This window comes from Schistocerca nitens, chromosome 3 (genome assembly GCF_023898315.1).
Source record: "Schistocerca nitens isolate TAMUIC-IGC-003100 chromosome 3, iqSchNite1.1, whole genome shotgun sequence".
NCBI lineage: Eukaryota > Metazoa > Arthropoda > Insecta > Orthoptera > Acrididae > Schistocerca > Schistocerca nitens.
In genome coordinates, this window is record NC_064616.1 from 991,576,636 (window position 1) to 991,593,846 (window position 17,211).

The 17,211-nt window shown below is 43.3% G+C and overlaps 1 protein-coding gene across 1 annotated transcript in view; it reads left to right on the plus strand.

The window, feature by feature from the left end:
• The window catches only part of LOC126249517 (uncharacterized), a 30,886-nt gene extending 14,169 nt beyond the window's left edge, over positions 1-16,717 (plus strand). The window contains exon 2 of the mRNA XM_049951169.1: positions 15,341-16,717. Within this exon, the coding sequence (XP_049807126.1) occupies positions 15,341-16,717 (1,377 nt within the window). The remainder of the gene's footprint in view (positions 1-15,340) is intronic.
• Positions 16,718-17,211: the final 494 nt, after the last annotated feature.

The window sequence follows — 17,211 nt, forward strand, 5'->3', positions numbered from 1 at the left end:
ATAATCTAAGATGGCGGTCGAAGGTGGGGGAAAATGGTGGGAAAAGGCCTCTGCTTGTGCTGGACATCAGTGTTTATTTTGCAGGCAGTGTCTCCACCACAAGAGCTACAGTCCAACTGACCTAGTACACAGTACTGCCACCAGAGGGTGCTGTCATCCCTCCTTTGATGTAATCCAAGATGGTAGTCTAGAGGGGGAAAATGGCACGAAAATGACTCAGCCTGTGCTGGGCTGCTTGAGAGAGTAAGGAAAGAGGGTACTTTATTTTGGAACAATTTATTTAGGGATGGAGTATATTTATCACATTGATACAGTCTGCGCTGGGCTCTTGGAGAGAGTAAGGAAGGAGTGTACTTTATTTATTTTGGAACAATTTATTTAGGGATGGAGTATATTTATCACATTGGTACAGAACACACATTGTGACATGCTTTGGCTCACACCATACAGCTCACATATCTGTAAACAACTCCTAAATAACGCTCTGCAGACACACAAAGAACTCCTAAATTACCTAAATAATTTCAGTACAGACATACAATCTCCTCCTAAATAACGCAGTACACAGATGTGCAGACACGAAATCAACTTATAAGCTCCTGGTAGCCATCAGCGACACATGCATATACACAGACATAGAGAAAACAGAGCAAACGCTCTCCAAATGTGGAGGTGACTGAACACACTCAAATATAGTACTATACTACATCTCCCGATCTGTGCATATGGGCTATGTGTTGGCAGCTGTGCCTTATTTAAAAGCAATTTTAGAACACACAACCAGAGGTTATGCCATGATCATGTGGACAGAAATGACATAGAAAAATTGATAGAGTTGCGAGAAATAATGGGTGAATAGCTATAAATTGAATATACACAGAAATGTGGGGAACTTGAGGACGTACTTGCATATCTTCTGGTTTGAGCTGAACAATTTGTATGTGGGGACAAGTATGCGGCATCAAGAGCAATCCGAGTAAACGTCGACTGGAAGTCAAGGGAATCGGGGAAGCAGTCGATTTTGCTCCATTGAGGCAGCATTATACCATTTGTCTATTGAGATAGCAGTGATACATGCGAGTTGACTACTGTATTTGACGCTTCTCAAGAAGACTGAGAACCATCTGCCTCTAAACATACATGCATCTCTGTTAAAGGACAGTGGAGAGTGGATGGAGTGATAGACTGAGTTGGAGCTGTAACGAAGAATGACTTAATTGTAGACTGATGATGCATTCTAGAGAGGTGTGAAATTGCTGCAGGTCAGTTTTTCCACTGTTCTGTCAAGATGCATCAGTTGCGTGACACAGAATGTGTTCAACTCGTACACAGCCACGTCTTCTGTATGTGATTTAAAGCACTGTCTACTTGCGATCGTTAACAGTAAACCTGTGGGTCATCAGAGGACTTCCATCTCATGTGTGATGAAGCATGGCACATTCCTCTAAACGAATTATGATTTATGTTAAGTACTGTATACATTTGACTGACAGTTGTGGTGTTTACAGAGCTAGTGACGAAATGACTTGTAATTTTCACACGTCAGACGCTGCTCCTATGCGTTTATCTGTTTCCTTGTAAGAGGTATTTGCCGTTACTAACGATCATTTTATATAGGACTGATGCAGGCATAGTATAATGTCTGAGCCGTGGTCGGATGTGAACAGTGGGCACTATGCATCTCCAGAAAGCTATATTGTACTAGTATCACACAGAGCCAATGTTGTAAGAGTGTAGTTTTTTCGTTTTACAGTTCGATAACAAAGTTTATCTTAGAGAAACCATGAAGAAGGATGTACGTCATCTGCTTTAAATATCTTTTTACATTGGAGTATTAGCACGGCTACATTTCACACGACTGATGGGTCGGAAACGCAAGGGATCTAGCATTATAGCCCGTTATAAGTGCGGAACGTTGTAGCCTTAGGAGTGCATGTGTTTATGTTCTCTCTTACCAATACCTTCCAGGTACCGATCCTAGACTCTAGAACAATACTTTAGAGCTGATAGATTGGTGATTTACGTAAAAATGCGTCGAACTCCAGCTGTCTGGAGCTCCATCGTGCATAAAAGTCATTCGTTTCTTGTTCTTCTTAACCGTATGCTATTACATCACAGCACTTTGAAATCTCTTACTATATATCGATAAGGAGTGCTAAGCTCCTCGACATGGGTGTATCTCTTATATCTTGTGCACTTGGATGGATGAGGACTCGGAAAGCTCCATTAATTCACGAGACGTGGAGTGTAGCAGTCTACTTCTGTTCGGTTGCAGATTTATTCAGTAACAGTGCTGCAGGGCGAGTTGGTCAGTCACAGTGTGGTGAGGGTCTTTCACTCTCTAATTTTACCCTAAGACAACGAGAATGCTTTGTGATAGATCGTAAATTAAGCACTGTGCTCGAGTTGTTAGAAAAATGTAGAGCACTGTTTGGTATACTTTGATGATTTATGTGTTCGAGAATTAATGCTGAGTGGACGTACTGCGCAGTCATCTGTGTACATTTGCAATGGTACTTGCAAAGTAGTGTAGGGGCGGTTTAGCTATGATACTTAAATTGGGGAAACATGCTGTCACATCATTGGTCGGTGTTGAAATTACTGTAAAATTGCTAAAATTGTTCGCTCTATCAACTGTGATGCTTATTATTACAGTACATCGACGGTGTCTTTTCCGCTGTTGGTTACCACCTAATGATTGACTGACGGAGCTTGTTTGAGTTGGGGAATGAGTTTTGTTCATGGGTGACACCTTCTTGGGGTTGCTAGGACAGAAACAGCGATCGCGTACACGAGTGCATTATGAATGAGGAATCAGTCGAATGGCAACACAGAGCCATCATCTATTCCGTCATGTGACAGATGAGTTTAAATGTATAGGTCGTCAATCACGTTCGGACATCAGTTTGGAAACTCTCCACAATGCAGCCATACTCTTCTAGTTTCCTTATGTTGTAAATGTCTTTTGTTTAAAATCATCGACTGTGTGTCACATGTTATGGTAGATGCAGTACCAAAGTGATTGACACCATGCGATGTCTAGTTTTGTGTGAGAGGCCGTGGATCAGAGCATCTTAATGTCAGTTTAGGACCTGACACAGACCTCGAAGTCATGGCAGAAAAACCAAATGTGTGGCATTGTACAAAGTGTGTTAGACAAAAATGTTTCAAACAACGACACAGGGTCACAGGGAGTGTCTCCTGCGACTTACAGTATAGTCTGTGCGGTACGGTCATTATCCTGCAATACGGGTGATGAAACCTTAAACTACCCTCTGCAATCGATCAAAAGCTGTATATTTAGCAGGTTTGGTCCGCATAGGCAGCAGCAGCAGTTTGACAGGTAAATGCAATGACGGATGGGGTGTCCCATTAGGAGTACTATTCTGGGGAGCATCGCAAAGATCTCTCTCTGCGCCGGATCCACATCGCAGCTATTCATCATCGCGCCTGCAACAGCGCCTGGGTGAGTTCTATATCGGATGGTGGATATGTCTTTCTCCGACTTCTGCTCAGTTCCAACTTCAATTGGAACGATCATATGTGCAAAGCTGTAGAAATGGGAGCAGTTGCAAGATACGTAAGGCGTAAATAAAACCATGTTGGAATTTTACTGTAGCAGCCAGGTTCAATAAAGGTGACTCATTTCGAGATATGAGGCTGCCAGAAATATGATTGAGTGGTGGTTGTAATCGTTAAGGGACTTTTCAATAGGATTCAATGCAAGGGTCAAAACACGGTCCTCTTGCACTAACTCGGGTCGTTCTGTTTCTACATGGGTTGCAGAAGGTGGTGGATATGTCTTTCTCTAACTTTTGCTCAGTTTCGACTTAAACTGGAATGATGACATGCACAAAGCTGTAGAAATGGGAGCCGTTGCAAGATGTGTAGGGGCTGACTAAAAGTAGGTTGGAATTTTACTGCAGCAGACAGGTTCGAAAAAGGTGGCTCATTGCGAGATATGGGAGTGCCACAAATAAGATTGACTAGTGCTTGTAATCATTAAGGTAATTATCAATAGGATCCAATGCAGGTATGTGCTTGAATGGAAAGACCTGATTCCAAATCATAGAAATCGTTTCTAGCGGATAGCGTAACACTAGAGATCTGAAACGTTAGTGTACATTTCCTTACGACCTCAATCAGCACACCATCTACTACTGTTTGTGATCCTTCTCAATCGACCATTGCCTATAGCTCAGTGCATATATCACCGAACCTCTGACATTGGATCGAGACAGAATTCGCTACAGATACTGTAGAAATATCTAGCTCCGGTGGCGCACATACTGGTTTCATACCACATTCCTTAGCCAAATCACTTTCTACTAAATGGGTAATTTTATTACGAGGTTGCACCGTCGATGACGTGTAATCGCGCTGTTGGTCTGATACTATATACTTCTGTGATCGCCATCATCGTATTTGTCTGGACAAAGAAGCACCTCATTCAGAGGTAATGTCATACCTCGATTTTTAAAGCGGGTATAGCTGTTTAAATTGATACTTGTATGCACCTGTAGAACCAAGACCGCCTGTGACAGTAACATACAGTACTTATTGGGATCAGGTTTTTTTCAACATCTGGTGGTTAAACCTCCCTTTCTAGGACACGGTGGTAGCACTCACATGAAAAACTTAGAGACATGTCCACCCATGGTTGATTTTCTCTCAGTATTATTTTGTATCGCCAGCGATCAGTTATTGATGAAGTATTATACTTAGTAGTAGGGGGTGCGTGATATGTTCGCATTTGAGCATCAGGCTTATAAAGTATGTGTTGGTGTTCTGACATGTACAAAGGAAATGAGTAAGTTCAGTCGTAAGGAAGGTATGGATTTGACGTGGAGTACTGTGATGGCATGGGAAGAGTATGTCAAGTCGTAAGAATGGTACTGATATTTCTGTTTCCAGAGCCACAGCCGTCAGCAGGGTGTATTTCTGATACTTCGCTCATTGACGAGTGTCATTCAACTGAGACCGCAATGGAACATTTAGTTGTAAGTACAGGGATAAAATACATATGTGAACGATTTCATAGAATCATTCTGTCTATGCGTGCTTGGCCTGCAGCGCCAGTGACGTGTGTGGGAATGATTCAAGTTTCCCATTAGCGGCAGCAGCCGTTCGAATGCAAAGGCCTGTTGCAATGCAGGAATGTATCTGAGTTAACTTTGCCGTCCTCTAGACGATCGAATAGAGAGCTAATAGTTAGTACGTGTTGGGCAGCTTTCGTGATAGCGTAGAAATTTGAGAAGAGTAAATATGGAGGTGTGTTTGCGCTGGACCTTTATTCCCTCCCATGTAAATTGTTCGGTTGACTGCTTCCACACATTTCCCGTCTTTATTTAGTTGAGAGAATATCGATTGTGGTGTGTGCATCTAGCAGGTGAAAGAGACGTTTGCTGGTTCTCTAGACATGAGAAACACCTTAGCTGAGTTTGTACTAATTCTAGTAGGCAGAAACTACATTATACTAGCGCCGACTGAACCGACGCACATTCCCTATCAGAGGGGACACAGGCCAGACTTGATAGACATGGCCCTCATCAAGGGCATTACATCGACACTCAACGTCGCTGTTGAAAACGATCTGCCCTCAAACCACCAACCTGTAATACTATACATTGAGGAAACACTGCAGCACATGGAACAACGCAAGATGTTGGACTACGGGCGTGCGAATTGGACATTGTTCAAGGAAACGCTCGATAGCCACATCCCACCCATACACGAAATTAATGAAATAGCACAAACTGACGAGGCAGTAGAAACCCTCACTAACGCCATCCAGGACGCAATGGCAGGCACCATACCTGATCGCACCTCACAACAACACAGTGCGGCCCTGCCCCAGGAAATGCTGGGCCTAATCTCAATGAGGAATCGCCTCAGGAGACAATGGCAGCGCACCAGGCGTCAGTACTTCGAACGGCACATTAACAGGCTACAGGGCATCATACACGATAAAATACAAACACATAGAACACAACAGTGGAACCAAAAACTCGAAGGGCTGGACACCGCACGACCTGGCGTGTGGCAACTAGCCCGACACTTCACCAGGGAGAAAATATACACCCCAACGCTTCAAGGGCCTGACGGACCTGCATACTCAGCGGAAGAGAAAGCAGAACTAATGGCCCGCACACTCGCAGCGTCATTCACACCGAACCTGGTACCATCAGATCCAGCGTTCACACTTGCTACTGACCAAGAGGTTACACGCATTCTAGCCCAACCATTGCGCGACGACATTCGACATGCTAGCACAGCCGAAGTCTCCTGGGCTATAATGCATTCCGCTGCTAGGAAAGCCCCTGGTCATGATGGCATTCAAAACCGTGTCCTCCAGGAGTTCACGGATAAAGCAACTGAGTACCTAACACACATAACGAATGCCATACTAAAACACCAACACTTCCCCGCCTTTTGGAAGACGGCCAAGGTCCTGATGTTCAGGAAGCAGGGGAAAGACCACAGCCTCCCACAAAATTACCGACCCATCAGCCTTCTGAGCCCGCTCAGTAAGATTGTTGAGAAGGTGATTCTCAAACGCATCACTAGGCACTGCATAACAAATGACATCCTGAGACCGGAGCAATTCGGCTTCAGGAATCACCACTCCACAACACAACAACTCTTACGGGTCGTTGAACATATAACACATGGCTTCAATATAAACAAAGCTACAGGGGTGGTGTTCCTGGACATCGAAAAGGCTTTCGACCATCTATGGCACAACGGCCTCATTCGCAAACTCAGCGACGCGGGATTCCCCGATGGGCTGCTGTGTCTAATACACTCATACCTCACAGACAGGAGTTTCAACACTGACGTGCAGGGAAAACAATCAACACGACACGGTATACACGCGGGAGTACCCCAGGGAAGCATCCTAGGGCCCCTACTGTTTAACCTCTACATAAACGATCTCCCAACCACACACAACACAACGAATCTACGCGGATGACACAGCCATCCTCCCGCAAGATTGGAAACCATCAAACGTTACGTCACGCCTACAGACTGCACTCAGAGTGGCTGAGCCTTGGTTGGAGAAATGGCGTGTTAGAGTAAACGTCGACAAGTGCGAAGCCGTTCTGTTCACTAGAAGACCGAAGCAACTGCGCAAACACCGATACTGCAGACCAATAACTCTACATGCACGCCCAATACGTTTCCGCGAGAAAGTCAAATACCTCGGTGTCTGGCTAGACCGGAAATTACTCTGGGGGGACCACATACAACACATGACCAACCGAGCTAGCGCGAGGCTCAAACGGCTCTACCCTATGCTCAACAGGCGTAGCACACTGAAGAGAAGGGTGTCGAGGTCCAAGTACATGACACCTATCCGACACGTGATGACGTACGCAGCTCCTGTCTGGAGATATGCTGCGCCTACACGCCTGCACCGTCTGCAGCTCATACAAAACAAAGTACTCAAAATAATAAGCAATGCTCCACGATACACACGCATCGCGGACCTTCACCGGGAATACCGACTTGAGACTCTCACGGAGGTAATCCGCAAACTCACTACAAGACTATACAGAAACTCCAGACATTCGCAGAACCCGTTTATTCTGAATCTGGGGAACTACGACCACAACCATAGATGGAAAAATAAAAGAGCAAAAGACATACTTGTAAGGATCTAACATCTATGGCCACGCATACGCAAACATAACGGTACAGGTGAGCCCCTGTTAATCAGACGCCATTACTGGATATCCAGCTGGAATAGACTACCGAATAACTGGCACCACGCAGGGAAGCCGTATCCTACACTGCATGCAGACAAGCTCCACACACCCCCCACACAGTCAGATGATCTATGGCCGATCTCCCACTACTGTATAACGATCTTGATTCTTCCAGGAATGTAGCGGCTGCAATAACTGGGATAAATCGCCATCGCTTGCCACGGTAATGATGCATGATACCCATACTAACAAATCCAACCTTGCATGAACTATCGCAGCTAGTAAGCCACTACAGCTCTTACTACCCATCCCACTGTCGCAGAGGTTTTTTTCCCACGGCACGAGCCTTGGCACTTTTTTCCCTCTGCTCTTCAAATCGCTACCCTCACTCGCGTTTCGTCCACTATCTATCACCTGATGGACCGTGTTAATGCGTAGTCCTACCCAGACGCACGGATAACATCACAGCCCAGCATCCTGTGATCCACTTACTAGATAACTAACATGTTTACGGAGGTGACAGTAGAACTTTTGGTTTGGTCACCACGTTGCTGCGGGCGTGGAGGGGCCCCATCTCTAATAATAGTACCTAGCTTGCACTTGTATGTGATGGAGACACTTAACCTTTATAACGTCTTCTCTCTTGGACGCCTATGTGCTACTTACGACAATTTTGTAAGGAATGCATCTTATAGGCAACTATTAATATCGCCATTGTTTGCCTTGATGTTGTAACCTGTATGTGTCCTAAGATTCGATGATGGCGGCTTTAGTTTCCCCGAAACCGGTAATCATGGAATAAAAAGAATTCCTGCGATCTTGGCTACCAGTTTATTGTTTTACAAGCATCTAGATCACTCCCACCTGAGCACAATGTGTTCCCTACAAAACTTTTTTGCCGGAGTACTTTTCTCCAATGAGGCAACATTCATAAATTGCGGCAAAGTTAATCGCCACAAAATGTATTATTGAAGTGAACAGAACCCACACTGGATTCGAGAATTCGGCGAGTTAATGTTTGGTGTGGTATAATTGGCTATAAACTGATCGGTCCCTATTTTATCGACGGTAATTTGAATGGCAACAAATATCCAAACCTACTTGCAAATCAACTGCCAGATCTACTTGAAGACCTGAGCATCGAACTTCGACAAAACATGTGGTTTCAACATGATGGTTGTCTAGCGCATTATTCATTAGTAGTGCGCTATGTACTAGATCTTTACCATGGTCGCTGGATTGGCAGGGCAGGCACTGTGAATTGGCCAGCCAGATCGCCTGACACTTACCTAGCCAGACTTTTACTTATGGGGTTATTTAAAGGATATCGTTCATCAGGAAACGCCTACCACTCGAGAGAACATGATGCAAAGGATAAGAGATGCTTGCTCTGCAATTACACTAGACGTGTTATCAAGATGTGTGCAGGGATTTACAGCACGAGTCAATAAATGCATCGAAGTTGAAGGTCATCACGTTGAACACTTGATTTCATAAAACGCTGAGATGCAAGGGATTTACGGACAACAAGCAGGCCGACTGTGAGAGGTGAGGGGACTCACTGGAAACAAGCACCCCCAACTTCATTTACTTGCAGAGTTTTCAAATAATCAACAATAAAACCAAACCAATCGCTCCTTTTCAGTATCACCAAATCTTACGGGGGAATACGTTCATCTTTAGTTAGTGAGTGGGTCAGTCTTTTCCTCAGTTAGTCTTTTACTTTGTTTACTCTGCGAGTTTGATGAGTTCACTCGTTAGTAAGTAGGATGTTTGGTTAGTTAGTTAGCTAGTCAGATGATTTGTTTGATAAGTAAAAGCTGTGTGGCCTCATGACCACGACACAAACAAAACTTATCCGAATCTGCGGAAAAATTAATATTTGGGTCAACATTTGTAAAACTCTATTTCCTCTCTCTCAGACCCCACGCAATGGGGAGAGAGGTAGTGTTTTAGTTTTCGCGAATCAAACTTTACGAAGTAAATAAGTATTTTTTATTTATCTGTAAAGATTTTCCACGCAAAAATGAGAACATGGATTTTCTTGAATTGCAGCGCCAACTGCCAAGAATCAAAACAAATGCTTAAGACAAAATGTACGGAGTTTTTATGCAGAATCTGATTCTGTAATAAAAAAATTGGGGTTCCCATTTGAAATTTTAAAGTTTCCTGCAGCCCCACCCGCAAGGAACTGAGGTGGCGGGCTGATTTTAGCACCATCAGATGTACCCCTCGAAAATAACCAACTTTGGAATCTACACATTTTTTCGTGTGAAGCTTATTTTTCGAGTTATTCTGGTTTGTCAACTTAAAATTTACACCCTGTATAGCTGGGAGCCTGTCACAGACGACGGCAAGCGGAAAGTTACCGATGCTGAGTTTTGGTTTGTAAAAACGTTGCAATGGACTATCGGAAGCAGGCAGTTCTGTTTCTCGGCGTTCCAGATTGATAGGAGTGGCTACAGTCGAGCGATTTTTGGAGCTGACGAACGAAATGACTTTTGTTGATACTGAAGAACTATACCATGAAAGCAAAGCAAAAGGTGATTCAGTGGAAGATATCACGACTAGTGACTCGCCAAACGGTCATAACACTTTGGAAATGTCCACGTCGCAGGCAATCTGTGCTTCATCTGTTACCGATGAGCATCACGAACCGGTTACCAAACTATAGAACTACGGCGCTACACCGCCTCAAGTAAAAGGAGACACTGCAAACACTGCAAAAGAACGGAGCAACAACAGCGCACAAAATGAAGGACCTAAAATTGTGGGAAAATGATATCGTTAAATGAGGGACAAGATACGACAAATACCACGCAATAAATAAGTGGACATACGACCGATTTGTCGAATCTCGTCGTCGTAACGAGAATGTAACAAGAATACTCCAGCGCTTGTATGTACGACCAACAAGGATTTTACGTTTGCTGCATCGCTATCTTGGGCAAGGAATTTCAAATCGGAATATATAATTTGTCAACGGCATGTCACTAAATACGTCTCCCACAAGGAGGTAGAAAATATAGAAGATATACAGATAGTGGCCCCTCTTTTCAGTACGCAAATGGCGTCGCTTATGACCCATTTTAATCGAGATTACGTGATCAACACCGATCAAACAGGATGCGGGTATCGGGTGAACATTCGGCTCACGTTATTGCATAAGGGAGAAAAACGAATCCTTGTCGCAGTTGGTATTAAAAAAAAAACTAGCACATGTGTACACGGCGCAATATGCCATCACAGCCTCTGGAAAAGTGTTGCCTAAGGTTTTCCTGTGTTTACAAGAAACGAATGTTACATGTGGTCCTCGGGCTGTAGAAGAGGTCAGTCGCTTAACCGACTCGTTGAAAAATGTTTACATCAGTTGCACCAAATCCGGGAAATTGACAACTGCGATTTACAGAAAATTTCTTGAGAATGTTTTAAAACCATACGTTGCTGATAACAAGTTTTGTCTAATATTGGATTCCTGGAGTGGACACACTAATATACTCTAATGTATGACACCATGTTTGTAGATGACGAGGGTCAACCGACGTGCACAGTCGAGTGATGTTTATTTATATCTCTAAGTTAAAAACTTTATTTCGAGGCGGGAATTGACAACCGCACGGATGCAATAACTATTCACAGCATAATTCATAACCGACTTTCAGCACCGATTTTTCAGGCAATGATAGCGTATGCCTGGTACGCACCAAAATTATTTGCAGAAAAAGACAGTTTTTGAATGTAAACCAAGTTTGTTTTCCGCAGACTCTTCGGAAGGAACAGTGTAGCTGTCAAAAGATTGCATCCATTAGATGTTCTCGATGCCACGAGTATATTTGTCTCGAATGTTTATATGACAAGTACCGTCCATCTAACTGTTCGAAGAAAGGTGAGGACACGAAACAGTGACTGGAAGAGCCATTGTAAAGTGATCAGGAGTAAACTTTTAGTTGTTTACTATCCCAAGAGGTTTGAGAAATTTATTTGCCTACCTTTTTGTCATTCCTTTTTTATTTACTTATCTTATTAACCTCCTATACCTTTGAATTGAGATACGGAAAAATACAAACGAGAAGAATAACATCCGCTCGGTTTCCTCGAGATTCGAACCTGGGTTGTCTGCTTCCCAGCCAATTACCTTGGCCGTTGCACTTTTTTTTCATCTCATTTTGTTCGTTATTGTTCGTTGCATTTGTCAGGGGCTGATGTCCGTGACACCTGTTCAGGTTCAGCGTTGATCCGTTCACTGAGTTCTTTTATTAGAGAGGATAGCTGACCCTCTCACCGAACACGCTGAGCTACCGTGCCGACTATTATCGTCGCTTTCAGCGAAAAGCGTTTACTATGTGGGTACATAAGCGGCAGTTGAAAAAGTTTCTTTCCTCTATTTCTGGAGAAGTATGCATTTGTGGACCTCATACCTGATGATGAAAAATGCTCTATTTACAATTATCTATCGATCTCGAAAATTTTGAGTCAATTGCTCGTCGTAACCTTTAGGGGTGATTTTCTCAAAAACGGGAGGGTGTTTAGCGAAAATAGCTTAGAGTCCGTTTTAGGTTGTACACAAGCGACCTGCCAAATTTCAGCCGAATCGGTTGGCCGCGTCTGAGGCCTCCCCTTTGTGAGTTCCGCTGGAAAACATCTCACTCACAAGAGAACCTCCCCACTGCACGCCTCTCAGATTTAGTGGTAAGAGGTCCCAGTGGATAGCCCGTCAAAAACTGAACACAGACCTAGCATGCCGGCCGCTGTGACGGAACGGTTCTAGGCGCTTCATTCCGGAACCGCGCGGCTGCTACGGTCTCAGTTTCGAATCCTGCCTCGGGCATGGATGTGTTTCATGTCCTTAGGTTAGTTAGGTTTAAGTAGTTCTACGTCTAGGGGACTGATGACCTCAGATGTTAAGTCTCATATTGCTTAGAGCCATTTGAACCATTTGAACCAAGCATGAAAACAGGAAGAAGGTGTACGGGACTGTAAAAAAAAAGCAAAATAGAAACAGGAAAAAGTCCAAAAATAGGAAGTGCAATATAGAGGAACTAGGCATACTATTTGCGTCGTGGTTAAGTGATTAGGGTGTTGGATTGCCCAACAGAGAATCCGTGTTCAAATCTCCCTACTGTTAATTTTTTCTTTTCTTTTCACTGTTCACCTTCTACAAATTTGTGTGGTGGTGTAATGTCCGTTTGCAGCAGCGAGGTGTAAGGTAGAGACATATAATGACAGTTGATTCTGCACAACTTCTGTATTAGCAGCCGAAAGGAAGTGGCCTTCGTATGGGAATCGCAAATGTTTGATGACAAGGCGAGAAGTCAACCGAATGCTCCACCTGAAAACACGTCTGCGTGTCACACACGGCATTAGTGACAGTACGTCTGTCATATGATAGAAATCTCTTACCGACCACCTAATTTTTACGACTGATAAGTCAGTGACATATGCCTCCTTGTCCGATATAGAAGTTCGTATGAATGTGACTGAATGATCACTCCAAAGGAAATGATGAAAACATAAAAGTTTGTCGTATAAGCTGCAACAACAGTTTCACAACCACACAGTTTCTGTGTGTTCTGTCAAAACATATGTTTTAATGTTGTTAGAGTTGCGTTCGTATTGGAAGTTTTGACTCTTCAATTCCTTTGTTGTAACATAGTTCACATCATTTGTTTGTTGTTTTCATTTCTGTGAGACGTCTATGTGGTATTTCGCCTGTCATCACTATTCGTCACATTTACTTGCGACGGTAACCACATGGCTCATATTCTATAACCAACGTATAGTATAACAAATTCCGAGACTACAGAAAAAGAACGAACATTTCTTTGACCGGACGGACAGTTCATTATATTATTGGAAAAAGAAATGGCACGACGGAGATTTGGACACCGGTTGTCCGCTTGGCAATTCCACACACTGGCCAGCTACCCACGACGCGGTTGCTGTTTCGAGCTGGTCTTTATTGCATTTCTTGTTCTTGGACCGTTCACTATTTCTATTTTCCTTTTTTTCATAGTTCGTTACACCTTTTTCCTGTTTTCGTGCTTGATCTGTGTTCAGTTTTCGACGGAGTATCCACTGGGCCATCTTACCATTACATCTGAGAGGGTGCTCTCTACAGTGCCAAGAACTCCGGCTTTCAAACACTGTGCATTTCGAAGTGGGACTGTTTAGTAGCAGCTCCTTCTGTCAGCGGACACAATTTTCTAGTATCATGTAAGGAATAAAAAACCCTCCTCAATTTGTGCCAATTTCCCCTACAAAAAACATCATTCGATATAAATAACGATCATTTTTTTAACGTCATGCAAAATTCAAAGATGACTGATTTTCTCGAACATCGAAGCACAAAGGGAATTACAACTGAAGTAAGAGATGGAATGCTACGGTACGCAAGCTCTAAAGGCCACAGCCAAGCTTAGCCCTAAAAGCAATTAAGGCAAACATTAGCATTTCCGAGGCTTTTCTCAAGTTATCACCCGGAAATCATGGATACAGACTAATATAAGTCAGTATACTTCGATGATTGAGAAACATAAAAACCTAACCACATAACCAATCGTCATTGTCGTGGATGATAACTAACAGAATCACCGCTCACATAAAACAAATACGGTCGCATTTTTTATGTGCAGTACACGCATGTGTTGCATAAAATAATATAAACACAAAATCAATATACACTAAATGTATTCGCAGTTGCGAATATGGACCGCCATCAGCTGCAGAATGGAATGACGACAATGAAAATGTGTGCCGGACGAGGACGCGAACCCGGATTACTTTCTTATCGGGAGCAGTCGCCTTACCATTTCCTTTTTTCTTCAAAATTTGTTTATTATAATTTCCATTCGGCAGAAATGTGAAATTTAGATGAAAGTAAAAGTAAAAAAAAAAATAAAAAATTGCTTTTAAGAAGATTCGAAGCAGAGACTACAATTACCAAATTATGGCGTTGGTTTTTTTTATTTTCTTTTTGTGACAGCAGTGTATTTTATTATCAAACAATATCAAAGAAAATACAATGAAACTGAGGCTATCCTTCCGGTAGTCTAACTGAAGAACCACGACCACTCAAAAACATGGGAAAGTAAACGCTGTCCAGTCCCTACTCTCCACAGTGGCGACTCGGATATGTCTTCTCAGAATGCAGTCTTGTTCAATTGTCCGTGTCGATATTCAAAGTGCCCACCAGAGTCAACTTCTCTTACCCGTCACTACCCATCGGCGGGGGCTGCGATCCTTGAATACACTATTTCAGTAATTAGCAAAGGTCCGACGATATCCGGAAATGTATTGCAATTGATCGTGTAGCACCATTTGGCTATCCGTGCACGACTCACGGCCAAATCCAAACTTCCATATGTCTTCAATCAGGTGTCAACTATCTGTACTCGTACATTCATTATGTAGCCTATATTCCCTTACAGATTAGGCATTTTACTTGAAAGTTGCTTGCCCGGTGACGGCGGATAAATACGATATTGTAGTGGCTGTGTGTATCCCGAATTGCGATGCAAAGTTCCTTCGGACACGCATGCATGAAACTGCATGTCCAAAGGAACTTTGCATCGTAATTCGGAATAACATAGGCACTTAAATATCAAAATGAATATGACGTAATATTAAAACAGCCTTTTCCTTCCGGCTGTGGATGGATATTATTTCTTATTTTACTTAGTGGTGGAAATAGTGTTAGTAACCATCATAACGATAGTGGTAGTCATGCTGATAGTAGTTGTCATGGGGATAGTGATGGTGATGGTAGTGATGACAGAGACGATATTAGTGATGGTAATAGTGGTGGTAACAATAGCAGTACTGATGATGGAGGCGCTGGTGATGGAGGTGTGCGTGGTAACTGTGATGCTGGTGATGGTGATGGTGATGGTAGTGATGACAGAGACAATATTAGTGATGGTAATAGTGGTGGTAACAATAGCAGTACTGATGATGGAGGCGCTGGTGATGGAGGTGTGCGTGGTAACTGTGATGCTGATGATGGTGATGGTGATGGTAGTGATGACAGAGACAATATTAGCGATGGTAATAGTGGTGGTAACAATAGCAGTACTGATGATGGAGGCGCTGGTGATGGAGGTGTGCGTGGTAACTGTGATGCTGATGATGGTGATGGTGATGGTAGTGATGACAGAGACAATATTAGTGATGGTAATAGTGGTGGTAACAATAGCAGTACTGATGATGGAGGCGCTGGTGATGGAGGTGTGCGTGGTAACTGTGATGCTGATGATGGTGATGGTAATGGTAGTGATGACAGAGACAATATTAGTGATGGTAATAGTGGTGGTAACAATAGCAGTACTGATGATGGTGGCGCTGGTGATGGAGGTGTGCGTGGTAACTGTGATGCTGATGATGGTGATGGTGATGGTAGTGATGACAGAGACAATATTAGTGATGGTAATAGTGGTGGTAACAATAGCAGTACTGATGATGGAGGCGCTGGTGATGGAGGTGTGCGTGGTAACTGTGATGCTGATGATGGTGATGGTGATGGTAGTGATGACAGAGACAATATTAGTGATGGTAATAGTGGTGGTAACAATAGCAGTACTGATGATGGAGGCGCTGGTGATGGAGGTGTGCGTGGTAACTGTGATGCTGATGATGGTGATGGTAATGGTAGTGATGACAGAGACAATATTAGTGATGGTAATAGTGGTGGTAACAATAGCAGTACTGATGATGGAGGCGCTGGTGATGGAGGTGTGCGTGGTAACTGTGATGCTGATGATGGTGATGGTGATGGTAGTGATGACAGAGACAATATTAGTGATGGTAATAGTGGTGGTAACAATAGCAGTACTGATGATGGAGGCGCTGGTGATGGAGGTGTGCGTGGTAACTGTGATGCTGATGATGGTGATGGTGATGGTAGTGATGACAGAGACAATATTAGTGATGGTAATAGTGGTGGAAACAATAGCAGTACTGATGATGGAGGCGCTGGTGATGGAGGTGTGCGTGGTAACTGTGATGGTGGCTGACAGCGATGGCAGTCATTGTCTCGAAGTTCTAGGTAGTTATGATGGTGAAGAAGACAATGATGGTGACGGAGACAAGGATGATTATGGAGGTAGAGGTGATTATGATGGATGCGACGCTCTCACACCACGAGAAACCGAAAACTGTAATTCAGTCCAGGACAGTACTTAAAAAAATCTGCATATCTAGAACTTTATACAGTATCTCTGTTTCCTTTTCCAGTATCAGAATTCTAACTGACTTCTTCTAAATCGTGTGCCACCGTATTATTGTGCATTAGCGACATCGACTGCTCAAACGGATACAGCAGATTTAAATAATCAATTTACATAATATTAAAATCACTATACTGAAGCCCTTTTATAGTTTTCACCTGGCTGAGCAAAGCACCTCTACCACGAATGTTTTGTTTATGCAGTTCCCGTCGCACTATGTTCGTTGATATGTGTTCTCTGGTCTCATAACCACAACCGTCACATCTTTATAATCAAGGTAA